The following is a 15618-nucleotide window of genomic DNA, read 5'->3' on the forward strand; positions in this document are numbered from 1 at the left end:
GAAAATTAAAAAGAAGGAGGAGAGCAAGGTTTTTGGCCATGGCGTTTTTGTAGAGCAGTGTTAGCAACGTCGGTACAGAGAAACGTGTGGGTGCGGAGTCGCAGCCAGGAGTGGTGGGATACTGATGTGAGTGGCTTCACTAATACAGAATTCATCAGTTTATCTTCTCGTTCCCGCCTACTTCAATGCAGACGTATGACGTTTGTAGCGTATCAATGACGTACGGGTCGGATACTTGTGGCCTGGCCGTTCAGACGGAGGTCACATTTCAAAAGATCGGATACGTATCGGATTCAGGACCACATACCCAAGTGGCCTGGGTCACATTTGAAAATATCGTATGTGTGTCGTTCAGACTGTCATGAAAAGATCAGATACAGGTCGCATAGGGGCAAAAAAATCGGAATTGGGTCATTTCAGCCTGCAGTGTGAATGTAGCCTTAAATTGGTCCAGAAAGGAACCTTCTATCAACTGCATAGCAATAAGCTTTCAGAACAACTTAGCAACTAATTAGCAACACTCAGGCAACCACAATAACATTAGCATTAGGTGCGAGTTTTGCACGGCTGAATATTCAAAAAATGAGGTTAAAATCATTGAAAATGAAAGTAAAAATAATTATTTATTGTACTTTTTTTAACAGTTTGGAGGCACTTTCAAATAAATAATTTAAGGTTGGAAATGCCAAATAAAAATGTACACAAAACATTGAGTTTGTTCCACTAGTTCAACCTTCACTGCTGGAACATTTTCACAGCATTTACTGATCAAATCAATGCAGCGTGGGAAACAAGATGCAATCAAACCTGTGAATGCGCAACCTCAAGTGTAAAGAAATTAGGTTTTTAAAGAGAAAATTGATCACCTTCTGTGATTATCAGTTGCCAAGCCTTTCTGCACCAGCAAAGAAAGATGGATTTCATGATATATAATGTTTGCATCTCTGCATTTCAGTAGATTCGATATTACTTACTTGAGGACATGCATGTGAGATTTTCTCATGCTTTATTGGAAAATGATTTGGGTCAGCAGTATCAGGGAGCAGCCATCAACTGTAAAATGAAAGCAGAAGGTAAATGTGTCCAAGGTTGAGGTAACCTCCACTTATCTCTGTCTGGAACTGATTAATAGTGATGGATGGTTCACATGTGTCTCTCTGTCATGGCTTCACCTTTAATCACGTCACGGTTCACTTTTCGTTCAGTCATTTATGTGCGCGGGTGGCCAAGATGGTAAACTGTATCTGTCTGTAATCTGTAGCACTGCTCATGTTTGAACATCACAGCTGAGCAATTGAGTATTTATGGCATTGAGAAGTCAGTTTCTATATAAAGAAGGCTGTAGGCTGGGCAGGACCATACAACTCTCTTTATCTTCCTTGTTTCCTGGGTATATATATTATTTTGTAAGAGCAGAGAGTCTGATAATCCTTCTTCAGGAAACACTCTGATGTGAAATGGATGTAAAAGTTTTGGAAAAATCAATGGGGAAATATTGTAGCAATGGCTCTAGCCCCTCTGCTGGAGTTTTAATTCTCTTGTAAAATTGTAAAAGGCAAAGTACATGGGATGAGATGCCAAAATGGACGTTGATATCAAGGTTGAATGCATTCAGTGTGTGACTATGTGTCTGGCTAGTTAAATTAGCCAAACAATTTGCATATTCCACCAAAATTTTCTTAAGCTTTTTCTCCTGTCATAATTTCCCCATCTGATGAATACGAGTAACATAACCACACCTGCAAAACTCCAACAGCCAAACCTGGAATATCTAGTTCATTCTCCTCACTTTCATTTTTGCATCACAGTTTTGTACATTTTCTCAGGCTATGCATTTATACAGACATTTTGCAGGAGGACAGCGGCTCTCTAGGACCAAACTACCTCTGGTGCAGAATATATATAACTCTTTCAATAAAGTTTTCACCTTGGTTATGAGACTAAAGCCATAAAAAAAAAGTTTAAATAAAGGATTTAAAAAATGCAAACAATAGCTAATAAAATGACAAAAGCAAACAAAAAAATGACTTAAAGGGGTCATATGATGAGATGTAATTTTTTTTCCTTTCTCTTTGGAGAGTTACAAGCTCTTGGTGCATAAAGAAGATCTGTAAAGTTGCAAAGACTAAAGTCTCAAATCCAAAGAGATATTCTTTATCAAAGTTAAGACTCTGCCACACCCTCCTAAAACGGCTATAGTGCTTGTCATTTCTTTGATCACAAATGCAGATATGGTTTTATGTTTATGCGATATGCAACGCAACGTGTAAAAAGAAAGTATAAGTCATTATAATCAGTAATCATGTTCCCACTGGATGCAACAACTGCCTTGTTTGTAATGGGTTTTATTGTTTTTGTCCTGTCATGCCGGTGTTCTGACAGTATATGTTGAGGGGCGTAACATTTCCGTCAGATGCTTGAAACATTCGGCCAATCACAATGCCCTGGATAGCTGGCCAATCACAGCACACCTCACTTTTCAGAACGATGAGCTTTGTAAAAATCTATGCATTTCAGAAGGTGGGGATATTTATAAAGAGGAGAAACAATAATGTACATTATGTGGAAAATAATGTGTTTTTTTAACCACATAAACAGATTTCATTACACCGTATAGACAAATAATGTTCTTTTTAGCAGAATCATATGACCCTTTAAACTTTAAAAACAAAATTACATTAAAAAAAGTTTAATTAAATAAAAAATAAATACAAAATGGAAACAATGTAATATTGTTTCGTTGTCAGACAATGAATGTAAATAAGTTTTACATTCTGAACTTCTGAGTAACTAAGAAAGTTCAGTAATTGCACATCTGTCATGACAGGAAGACCGCTATATGCAGGCTATTTTATATTAAGCAGGGAAGTATTTTATAAAAAAGGGGAAGTTAGGTAACATGTCATTTGACCAATTCATGTTCATTCAGATGTTCAGTGTTAAATGCACTCTTTTGGCTTAACAAAATTAGAAAAAATAAATAAAAAAAAGTAATGAATGATAATAAGGAATGAAACATATGGATATATATATATATATATATATATATATATATATATATATATATATATATATATATATATATATATATATATATATATATATATATATACTATTATTTTAAGAAACTATTTTGTTATGGTTTTAATTTTAGTTTCAGTTTAAGGCTTTATCACACTTCCACATTTGAAAAGCAGAAGTTTCAAATAGCATAAAAAACTTCCGCTGCAGGCTGTATCTATTTATGATGGGATAAAATTCAGCCACAGACACCTCTCATAAAAACACAAAACTCAGTTTACATTCATTAATTGAGTATTATGAAACCAAGGAATATTTCACGACTTAAAGGGGAACATGCAAGCCATACTGTATTTGTAAAACAATACAAACATCATATCACATTAAAGAGCATTTCAATTAGTCAAAAAAACTTTAAAGTTGTCCAAATTAAGTTCTAAGCAATGCATATTACTAAATAATAAAGTTTTATATATTTATGGTAGGATATGTACAACATTTATTCATGAAACATGATCTTTACTTAATCTCCTAATGATTTTTGGCATAAAAAAAAAATCATGAATTTTGACCCATAAAATGTATTGTTGGCTATTGCTACAAATATACCTCAGAGACTTAAGGCTGGTTTTGTGCTGCAGGGTCACATTTTTCATGCACTTACTTTATAATTAAATCCTCAATAATTACATCAAATTAATTCCAGCACATAGATATTAAAAATAAGATTGATCATCTTAAACAAGTCATATCCTGCGTGATGGAGTGCAATGATTGAACAGCACTATATACAAAAAGGGAGGTTAATCACAATAAATATAATGCAAGAGTAAACAAAATAATACAACAAATAAATGTGGTTTGTGATAAAGGCCTTAAGCTCAGTCATTGGTCAAAGAGTCAAAACAGTATACCTTAATGAGGCCAAACCCAACCAAACAACCACAAGCTGCACTTCAGCTCAATAAGAACCACAAAACAAAAATGATTATATTTATATCATACATTATATTTATATTTGTATAAAAGCTTATTCTGGCAGGAAGAGAGTGTCTGACTTTTGCTTCACTATGGTTTTACTATCAGATAAATATGGATGTGTCTATTTGATAGTGCTTGTGTACAGTTTTCATCAGTGGGTTGGTTTGTGGCTGTCTGTGCCACTTGCGTCTGAGATGTTTTTTTTAATAAAATCACTTTGTACACAGTGAAAAAAAAGTGCATTTTACAAGAAAATAAATATATAATAATAATTAGGATTGATTAGGCCTGTATGGCAAACGGAATATTTGAACAATTCAAGATTTTAATTCAGATGTTTTTTAACATATTCAAATAAAAAACGTAACTTCAACATGATTCAAGTAGCATTCTCTTTATTGACCATCTGGTTAAAAAAGTTATATTTCATGTGCAAGTTGTCAACATGGTGTAAAGGTGAAACAAATGGCATGTTAAATATATCTTTGCAAAAAAGATACATGAGATATAATGACACACACACACACTTCCTGTTCACAAGTTTAGGGCCAGTAAGGGGTAATGTTTAGCACTAAATTGCTTATAAGATGCATATATGTACAGCTTGCATCACAAATTGAGTTTGAATTATATGAAAATAGAAAAGGTAATTGTATTTGTAATAAAATAAAAAATAAAAAATGTATTAATATTTCTGACCCCCAACTGAACAGTCGTTCAGTTTTATATAGTTGGACCCAGCATTGTTTAATATATCACACTCAATGTATATTAACTATTACATTTCAGATTTTGTGGAAAACATTATGGAAGAAGAGGGTGTGAAAATGAAGTCGATATGATGCCTATTCTCGACTATTTAACAGGAAATGCTGTTGAAACGCTGATCTCATTTCTCAAAAAGCAATATATAAGTGAAATTTATAAGTGTACACTGTTCATGGAACAGTCTTTGTGTTTAAATGTCAACTTTTCCCTTTAAACTTTTACAAATAGTTTATTTCAGGAATTTTTTTATGAATGAGGAGTTTGTTTGAACATTGTAGGACCTGGATGTTTTAGACAGATGGGCTTATGCAGACAGTTTGTGTTTGAAAGTACGGCTTGTAAAGTTGTAAGTTCCACTCCTTCAGTCCAATCTTCTTTTTTTTTTATACAGTGTAGCATATATATACAACGACATGATCCAATCACAAGCGGTCAGTGCTAAATTCAGTCCTAAAAGGTGCTTTTGTGATCGGAACAGAACCAGCTCCAAGAAATTGGTTGTTTTGTTGTACCATCTCTTTTTGACACTCTTTCTTCCACGGTCTCCTTAAGATGAGTAACACATTTGAAGCACTGGCTTGACCCGTTCTGCTCATGAAGCAGTAGAGAAGTGGATCGGCCAGGCAGTTAAGCATTTGGAGGAAGACGCTAACTTTATATACGATAAAGAGCCAGTTGGGATACGGACAGTCTTCAAGAAAAATCCTCAAAACCATCATGATGTGCACAGGCCCGAAACTCAAATAAAGGGTCAACAAAATGCTTCCAAGAAGCCTGAAGATGTGCCGGCGCTCCATTGACCCAAGTTTTTGGTTTCTCTTCACGGCTGAACATATCCGCAAATAAGAGAAACCCACCACCAATGCGGGAATGAGGAAGCCTACTACAAAACGAGCAATGTTGACCAATCTTTGCTGTGGGGGCAAAGGAAATATATCCAAGCAAATTGGGCCATCCTCATCATAAATACTGTCTGGATCCACAATGATTGCGTTGAATATGACAGTAAAAATCCAAGCACCAATGCTCATGCTGACCGCAATTTTGCGTTTTCTAAAAGTGGCAAATCTGAGCGGGTAAACGATGGCTAAGTAGCGATCCACAGCAATGCAGCTCAGAAGCATAGCACTGGTGTAGAAGTTTGTCCAGAGCATGAAAACACAAATGACACACATCGTTTTGCTGAGAGGCCACTCATCGTAAAGAGTAAATCGAACCCACACTGGTAAGCACGTGATAAACAAGAGGTCCGACAGAGCCAGGTTAAACAGATAGACACCCAGCTCATTTTTCTGACGGATGAGCCGATACGACACAAACAGGAAGAAGATGTTGGATGGGATGCCAATCAGGATCACAGCCAGATGAAGGGCTACAAATACCATGCCCTCATGATTTGATGGGTAACAGTCATCTGATCTGTTCTGGCTGGTGTTCATCAATTCACCCGTTATGTTCATCTCAAGGCAGCTATTTAGAAAGAAATGTTTTTTTACTGTGTGATGGTTGTACTTCACAGTGGAATAGCAATCATGCAAAAAGAATTCACTATTTCTATAAATCTCTTTTCATGTTGCTCTTTTCTTTAAGTCTTTATTTACATCTATTTACATTTACATTTATTCATTTAGCTGACGCTTTTATCCAAAGCGACTTACAGTTGCTATATATGTCAGAGGTCGCACACCTCTGGAGCAACTAGGGGGTTAAGTGTCTTGCTCAGGGACACATTGGTGTCTCACAGTGGATTCGAACTCGGGTCTCTCACACCACAGGCATGTGTCTTATCCACTGCGCCAACGCCACCCCATATTTATCCTGCGATGCCCACTTTGCTGGGCACTTACGGTCGATTGAAACAAACTTGCTCACAAAGGCTTCATTTATTTGATTAAAATACAGAAAACCCGTAATATTATGAAATATTATTACATTGATTTAATAACTTAAAGGGTTACTCCACCCTGAAATGAACGTTTTGTCATTAACCACAACCCCAGTGTCATTCCAAAAAGCTTCGATTGTCTTTGGAACACAATTGAAGATATTTTAGATGAAAACCGGGAGGCTTGTGGCTGTCCCATAGACTGCCAAGTAAAATACACTGTCAAGGTCCATAAAAATATGAAAAGCATCATCAAAATAGTCCACCTGCCATCAGTGGTTCAACCATAACTTCCAGAATTCAGCTCATATTTTCCAAAATGGCACAACGGTGATCCGGAGAGACACTGAGGAGACGAATTGTTGAATAAAGTCGTTATTTTTGTTTTCTTCATCTACAAACAGCATTCTCGTCACTTCATAAGATTGCGGTTGAACCACTGATGGCAGATGGACTATTCTGACAATGTCTTTCATAATTTTCTGGACCTTGACAGTGTAACTAACTTGGCAGTCTATGGGGCAGCCACAAGCCTCCCGGTTTTCATCCAAAATATCTTAAATTGTGCTCTGGAGTTAAACTAAGCATTTACAGGTTTGGGGCTAAGTGATTAAAGACAAAGGAGCCTGAATGCATGCTAAATGCATGAATGTAAATAAAAATGAGCTATTTTGCTTTAATAGGTAATTTGAACATATTTTAAAATAGAGCCCGACTAATTTATCGGTCTGTCGATTTAATCGGAGATATCGCAGATATATCGTCTTTGGTGTATATGTCACAGATATGCCACCGATATGATTATTACAGTATATATATATATTTTTTTTTCGGAACATAAAATGCAAATAAATTAAATTATTATAAATTAAAAAATATTTATGTTTCTTTTATCACTTCAGAGGTTTGTGCTATTCGATCATAAGTGCTCTGCGAAGTGGACTTCACAGGATTTTTTGCCATCATTCCAGTTTGAAGGGACCATACATGTTCCATTCAAAGACTTAAAAGTGCACAAGACATTAATATAAATATTTCATAATTCATAAAAATAAATGTATTATTATAATTATATATATATATATATATATATATATATATTGATATCAGGCTTTTTTTACTTCCTTATCAATATTGGCCATAAAAATAAAACATATTGTCAGTCTCTTCTACAACCCGAATTCCGGAAAAGTTGGGACGTTTTTTAAATTTTAATAAAATGAAAACTAAAAGACTTTCAAATCACATGAGCCAATATTTTATTCACAATAGAACATAGATAACATAGCAAATGTTTAAACTGAGAAAGTTTACAATTTTATGCACAAAATGAGCTCATTTCAATTTTGATTTCTGCTACAGGTCTCAAAATAGTTGGGACGGGGCATGTTTACCATGGTGTAGCATCTCCTTTTCTTTTCAAAACAGTTTGAAGACGTCTGGGCATTGAGGCTATGAGTTGCTGGAGTTTTGCTGTTGGAATTTGGTCCCATTCTTGCCTTATATAGATTTCCAGCTGCTGAAGAGTTCGTGGTCGTCTTTGACGTATTTTTCGTTTAATGATGCGCCAAATGTTCTCTATAGGTGAAAGATCTGGAATGCAGGCAGGCCAGGTTAGCACCCGGACTCTTCTACGACGAAGCCATGCTGTTGTTATAGCTGCAGTATGTGGTTTTGCATTGTCCTGCTGAAATAAACAAGGCCTTCCCTGAAATAGACATTGTTTGGAGGGAAGCATATGTTGCTCTAAAACCTTTATATACCTTTCAGCATTCACAGAGCCTTCCAAAACATGCAAGCTGCCCATACCGTATGCACTTATGCACCCCCATACCATCAGAGATGCTGGCTTTTGAACTGAACGCTGATAACATGCTGGAAGGTCTCCCTCCTCTTTAGCCCGGAGAACACGGCGTCCGTGATTTCCAACAAGAATGTCAAATTTGGACTTGTCTGACCATAAAACACTATTCCACTTTGAAATAGTCCCTTTTAAATGAGCCTTGGCCCACAGGACACGACGGCGCTTTTGGACCATGTTCACATATGGCTTCCTTTTTGCATGATAGAGCTTTAGTTGGCATCTGCTGATGGCACGGCGGATTGTGTTTACCGACAGTGGTTTCTGAAAGTATTCCTGGGCCCATTTAGTAATGTCATTGACACAATCATGCCGATGAGTGATGCAGTGTCGTCTGAGAGCCCGAAGACCACGGGCATCCAATAAAGGTCTCCGGCCTTGTCCCTTACGCACAGAGATTTCTCCAGTTTCTCTGAATCTTTTGATGATGTTATGCACTGTAGATGATGAGATTTGCAAAGCCTTTGCAATTTGACGTTGAGGAACATTGTTTTTAAAGTTTTTCACAATTTTTTTACGCAGTCTTTCACAGATTGGAGAGCCTCTGCCCATCTTTACTTCTGAGAGACTCTGCTTCTCTAAGACAAAGCTTGTATAGCTAATCATGTTACAGACCTGATATCAATTAACTTAATTAATCACTAGATGTTCTCCCAGCTGAATCTTTTCAAAACTGCTTGCTTTTTTAGCCATTTATTGCCCCCGTGCCAACTTTTTTGAGACCTGTAGCAGGCATTAAATTTTAAATGAGCTAATTAAGTGGATAAAAGTGTAAAATTTCTCAGTTTAAACATTTGCTACGTTATCTATGTTCTATTGTGAATAAAATATTGGCTCATGTGATTTGAAATTCCTTTAGTTTTCATTTTATTAAAATTTAAAAAACGTCCCAACTTTTCCGGAATTCGGGTTGTATAAAACTTAATTTATTTATGTAATGCAAAGTATCACATTACATTTTTTAAGCCATTTGAGAGCTATATTTTCATCTCTTCCTCACACAAAACTATCATATTGGTTTAGAAAACTTGTAATGTACCCTCCTTGCAACACAAACTTGTAAGACTGTGACACATGGACTTTTTTTTTACAAAGCTTAAGCTCAACAGTCACTGGTTGCTTTTGCTGTACAGAAGAGCGGAGTCAACATAACTGCCTAAGAAGTGCTTATACAAAAGAAATAAAATCACATAAGTTGAGCGACATGAGGGCGAGTAAATAATGACAGAATGAGTGAACTTTCCCTTCCCCTGGATTTATATACTGGCCCACAATATCTATCACAAAACAACCGTAATATTACTAGAATGACATTGTAGCTTCACTAGAATGTTGAAATAAATCAACCAACCAAACATGTGCTGAATTTTACCAGAAGAGGATCAATTCTAAACTCACCATAACTGCTGCATTTCAGGAATCTGGATTTTGGACAAAATAAAATATGATAAGATTTACAAAGAACTGCACATTTCAACGATCTTGTCCACATGGGAGGAAATACGAAAAAACATCACTTCCTTGTTTAACCACAGTGTGGAGAAACCACCAAATACACAAGAAGTGACGCTACAGTTGTCAGCGTTCTCGAAATATGATTGTGCAAACGTTTTGTTATGTTTCATCTGCTTACCACTGTTTGTTTAGTACATATGGGCTTGTTTCGTTAAAGGAAGTAACATTTTGGACTTCACACTCTAAAAAACACTCGGTTAAAAACAACCGATTCGGGCTGGATAAATATAGGATTGAACACATGTTGGGTTAATTTTACCCAGCAAGTCGAGTTGCAAGTTCAACTTTAAGATTCAAGTCTTAAACAAGTCATTAGTGCCCAAATTAGTGTCTCAGTATTAATTACCATACATCAAATTCATAGTTATTTATATCAGGAAGGCAGGTAGAATATGTTTGACATAGTACAAATTCATGTAAGATGGGTACCCTTAGTAAAACTACTCAAGTTCAATTAGGACAGGCAGTGAACAAAAATATATATATATATTTTATTAGTAAACAGAATAGCACAGAGAAAATAATTTTGTAGAAATAACAGCTGCAACATACTTTGCACGTGTGCATACAAATATATGCTTCCATTATTTGGAACCTCAATGAACCAGATTTAAAAACATGTGAGCGACAGGAAACACAGAAAGAACTGCTTTAAAAGAACTAGAAGAAATAAATGCAAGCATACTTTACAAGTGAGAGGAAACATGCAATATGAATGCAGACAAACTCATGAAGACAGTCATTCAAAAAAGCTGTGCTACCAATTTGTTTTTTTTAAGAGTAACAAAGACAGAATCATTTCGGAGAAAAAAAATGTATGTTTAATGTTACGTTTATAATATGCATAGTTGATTGCTAAATTTAGGGGCTATGTGCACTAGGCCTACAAACTGATTAACAACACGTGAATTAATTGTGTTAAGTGACATGAGTGCCTGGTGAAGAGTGAGAAAAATTGACTAGCCTATATTTTATAGTTATATTTTCAATACTCATTTTGTGGAAGAAACAGTTCTTCAAATTATATTTTAAATGATCATTAGGACTATTGCAGCTTGCCCACTTCAGACATTAGGCCTAATGTGCATTTTCTTCTTTAAATTATAGCTTAATGGTTTGCAATGATTCATTTAAAATCTAGATTAAATCAAGGTTTATCTAATAATTCTGTTGCATCAAACTTTAAACCATTAAAAATAAGCAGGTTTACATTTGAACCAATCATTTTGATCCTGGGCCTATATTTAAGATTAACTTTAATCCTGTTGCAACATTACTTTAAACTCAGATTTAAATCTCGATTATGGATTAATTTTAAACTCAATGGAGGTTTGAATAAAATAAAATGCACATGCAATTAAAATATGTAACTGATCGAACAAAAACAGTGGAGATCTGACTAAAACAGGTCTCGGAGAGGTGTTTATTACAAATAAAAATAAAAATTAAAGCACATCGAGTTGGCAGAGTATGAGGGTCATGGTTGGATGTGGATCCATCACTCATGGTGTACCTCAGTGTGGGACAAAAAAAAGAAGTGAGGAATATTTAACAGTAGAGGTCACCTGGTTTATTGCCAGTCAAGTGCAAGCATGCTGCAGGGATGCGTCTACAACTATGATCTGATCATAAAGTCTTTACGAGTCACAGGCCTCAAGTCTAAGTCAAGTCTCGAGTCATTGCTGTCAAAGTCTAAGTCGAGTCTCAAATCTTCTTTAATTATGTTGAGTCGAGTCCACACCCCTGTTTTTAAAATTAACTTCAAATAATGTTTACAGATAAACTTTTATCCTCTAAACTGTTGTAAAATACTCCACACAACCACTGGTTTGCATGACAGCTTCCTTTATTTTCCTCTATTTACATCATTTTATCTTTAATGCGTAGGCTATACAGGTGCACCTCAGTAAATTAGAATTTTGAGGAAAAGTTCATTTATTTCAGTAATTCAACTCAAATTGTAAAACTCATGTATTAAAGCCATTGCTTCTTTTAATTGTGATGATTTTGGCTCACATTTAACAAAAACTACTAATTCACAAATTAGATATGATCAACATTTAGAATATGGTGACATGCCAATCAGCTAATCAACTCAAAACACCTGCAAAGGTTTCCTGAGCCTTCAAAATGGTCTCTCAGTTTGGTTTGCTAGGCTATACAATCATGAGGAAGACTGCTGATCTGACAGTTGTCCAGAATACAATCATTGACACCCTTCACAAGGAGGGGAAGACACAAACATTCATTGCCAAAGAAGCTGGCTGTTCACAGAGTGCTGTATCCAAGCATGTTAACAGAAAGTTGAGTGCATGAAAAATGTGGAAGCCAACCGAGAGAACCACAGCCTTATGAGGATTGTTAAGCAAAATTGATTCAAGAATTTGAGTGAACTTGACTAGGAATGCACTGAGGCTGGGGTCAAGGCATCAAGAGTTTATTTTGCATTGAATTTATTTAATACACGAATTTCACAATATTATTTGAATTACTAATATATGTGAACTTTTCCACAACATTTAATTTATTGAGATGCACCTGTACATATTGCACGTATTTAAAGAGCTAAATTTCCCATTGCTTGTGTTCTTTGTTTTAGTAGAAATAAAGAATTTCATACAGGTTAAAGCAATGTGAGTGAATAAGTAAATAACCACAGAGGCTTCCTTTTAGGTGACTCATTCCTTTAGTTTCTTACTTCAAGTGTTTTGCATTTCTGCCAGAGGAACAGGTGATGTCAAACATCTCTCAGAAACCACAGATGGTGCTTCGATAAGAGGTTTGCATGTTTGTTGCAGCAGATAAGATATGTTTCACAACTCTCTTTTCTTTTCTGGAAACAAATACACACATGAAACAAATGCACGGAGATGTGCAAGTTTGGACTCGCCTACTCATTTGTATGTAACTATTTTTTTCCACAACTAAAAAAAAACAATGAAGTCATCAAAAGAATATTTTCACATGTATTCACAATTTATATTTGTATACAATTTATTTAAACAGAAGCCTTTAAGTTTTTAACCCTGTAAGACCATGCTTTAATATTTGATACACAAATGTGTAAGGTGTTTAAATGATCAACATGATCATCATACAATTTACTCCATGCCTTCTGGTGTCCAATTGACTTTTTAATCAAGTAAAATTCCTTTTTAGTGTAATTCTACAAACGTCCAGCTTCAGCTGGAGCTTCACGTGTCCATCAATCATGTTTTAGAGTCTCAAATCTGATCCTCAGGATCTTTTGAGGAGCGTTTGTTTCCAGAAGCTTTACTTTCACTGTTCCTCAGCGGAGGAATGATCTTCACAAGCCTCCAGAACATCTCTCCTTTATTTCTTCATCTCTCAATCAACACTGGATTACACTGCATTATATGTTTGGATCATTTCAATCTCATTTTACTGAGACATATTACTGGAGATATAGAGCTACGACTGATGTTTATATCATTTTATATCTGCTCTACTGTTATAAATATCTCATTGATTTAAATTACAAGCAACAGAATTTCATAATTTACTTCATAATTTACATACTGTTCCTCAATTGTCTAAATTAAATGAGTTGTTTTCCTCTCACACTATATCACACTATATGAGTCATACAAGCATGATTCAACAAAAACATGTTAGCTGACTTTTTTTATGTCTAAAGGTTTAATAAACTGTTCCAAAATAAATAAATAAAAGAAATACATTTCTGACTATATTTTCATATGTCAGACTTTACAGGCTTAAAGGGATAGTTTACCCAACAATGACAATTCTGACAATTTCTTATGTTGAACATAAAAGAAGATATTTTGAAGATTGAGGGAAATCAAACAGTTGGTGGTTGCCATTGACTTCCATGGTAGGAAAAAATATATACCATGAAAGTCAATGGCAACCACCCACTGTTTGATTACCAGCAATCTTGGGTGAACTATTCCTTTAAGATCTTAAGAGTCTGTCAAAATATGAATATACAGTATATTTGGAGTCTCAGGGTTTCACCACAGATGAATACATCTTACTGAATTGTTCCTCACAGAGCTTAAAAAGTCGTTTCATTTCAGTTTTGGCACTGTCACTTATGAGACAATAAAGGATGGGGTCTAAAACACTGTTTATTGTAGTCGTAGCCACAAACACCATGTAATAGTCTCTGAGATAGTGTGCGACGCTGCAGTTTCCGGGCTCCAGCAGTCCTCTGATGAACATCACTACCTGGAAGGGCGTAAAAGCCAAAAGGTAGGTGAAAAGGAGAGAGAAGAGAAGGCGGCAAATCTTCCTCCGTTCGCTGACCACGGTAGAGGTGCTTTTCTTCAGCGCCCTGATGATCTCCTGGAAGCAGAAGCTCATAATGAGCACAGGAACCAGAAATCCCAGGGCCGCGCGTGTGATGGCCATGTTGGCGGTGGCGGCGCTCATTATCATTGGCTCCTCGCACATACGACCGGCAGAAAAGTTCCCGATCGCCTCTGTGTAAGTCAGAAGACCCACATGAAGCACGATCTCCACCAGCCATACAATGGCGCTCACCAATACTGCAGTTCTGACCTCTCGTACACGTGCAAAATACAGCGGAAACACGATGGCTAAATATCGGTCCACAGAGATGCAGCACAGAAAGCCTGAACCCACATAGAAGCTGTTGAACATGACCACTGCTATAACACTGCACAGACTGTCGTTCAGCTCATATCCGAATGCCATCATGATCCAAACGGGAAGAGTGAGGATATACAGCAGATCTCCGACTGACAAATTAATCAGATAAACTGCCAAATTATTGCCTTTCTTCATCAGAACCCAGGCCACGTACAGGGACAGACAGTTTGCAGGAAATCCAATGATGAAGAACAGCGAGTAAGCCGTTGGGTACATGTACTGCTCCACCACGTGTCCATGTGGGGAGTTAGTACAGTTTACCGAAGCGTTCTGGTCCATAGTAGACGCTAAGGTATAATTTTTTAAAAGGAGTTGAATGCTACTCTCGCCTACATCCAGTGTATTAGTACCAAATAATGTGAGTAGGTGTTGCATTCACGGAAAAATGAGCCATGCAAATCATGTTTCACAAAGAACTAGGACAGTATGACTGCTGATTTCCTGGATATATTTTTATTTGCTTATTTAAAGGATTAGTTCACTTCCAGAATGAAAATTATGTCATCATTTGGTCACCCTACACTTGTTCCAAACCTGTATGAGTTTCTTTCTTCAGTTGAAAACAAAATAAGATACTTTGAAAAATGTTTGTATCCGAATAGTTGTCGGGCACCATTGACTTCCATAGTATTTTAATTTTTTTTCTTTCTACTGTGGAAGTCATTGGTGCCCATCAAGTGTTCAGATACTAACATTTTTCAAAATTTCATCTTTTGTGTTCAAAAGAAGAAAGAAACTCAGGTCTTTTTTTAATTGCCTGTTCTAAAGCGCATGGCGCAATTGTGCTCAAGACGTGTCCGAATCCACTTTTGCGAGTTTAACGATGTAAAAAATGGCTGGCATGCCCATGCATGGTCCAAAAGGGTTGTCTCTACTCTCTCAATGAGTCATGGGTGAGTTTTGGCCTCAATAAACCAATCAGAGTATCATC

General features: G+C 36.2%; 2 protein-coding genes across 2 annotated transcripts; both read right to left on the reverse strand.

Annotated features, from left to right (window-relative positions):
• Nucleotides 1-5179: 5179 nt before the first annotated feature.
• LOC132111973 (psychosine receptor-like) lies at nucleotides 5180-6301 on the reverse strand. Its single transcript, XM_059519574.1, has one exon. It carries the CDS (start codon nucleotides 6228-6230, stop codon nucleotides 5193-5195), a length of 1038 nt encoding a protein of 345 aa, XP_059375557.1. The 5' UTR covers nucleotides 6231-6301; the 3' UTR covers nucleotides 5180-5192.
• A 7717-nt stretch (nucleotides 6302-14018) lies between these two features.
• On the reverse strand, nucleotides 14019-14966 carry LOC132111879 (ovarian cancer G-protein coupled receptor 1-like). The gene has a single exon (XM_059519513.1). It carries the CDS (start codon nucleotides 14964-14966, stop codon nucleotides 14019-14021), a length of 948 nt encoding a protein of 315 aa, XP_059375496.1.
• Nucleotides 14967-15618: the final 652 nt, after the last annotated feature.

Source organism: Carassius carassius, chromosome 31 (genome assembly GCF_963082965.1).
Source record: "Carassius carassius chromosome 31, fCarCar2.1, whole genome shotgun sequence".
Taxonomy (NCBI): Eukaryota; Metazoa; Chordata; class Actinopteri; order Cypriniformes; family Cyprinidae; genus Carassius; species Carassius carassius.

What these genes read in the sequence shown, in the direction of transcription:
- LOC132111973 (XM_059519574.1), bottom strand. Translation starts at nt 6,230, where the DNA reads ATGAACATAACGGGTGAATTGATGAACACCAGCCAGAACAGATCAGAT.
- LOC132111879 (XM_059519513.1), bottom strand. Translation starts at nt 14,966, where the DNA reads ATGGACCAGAACGCTTCGGTAAACTGTACTAACTCCCCACATGGACAC.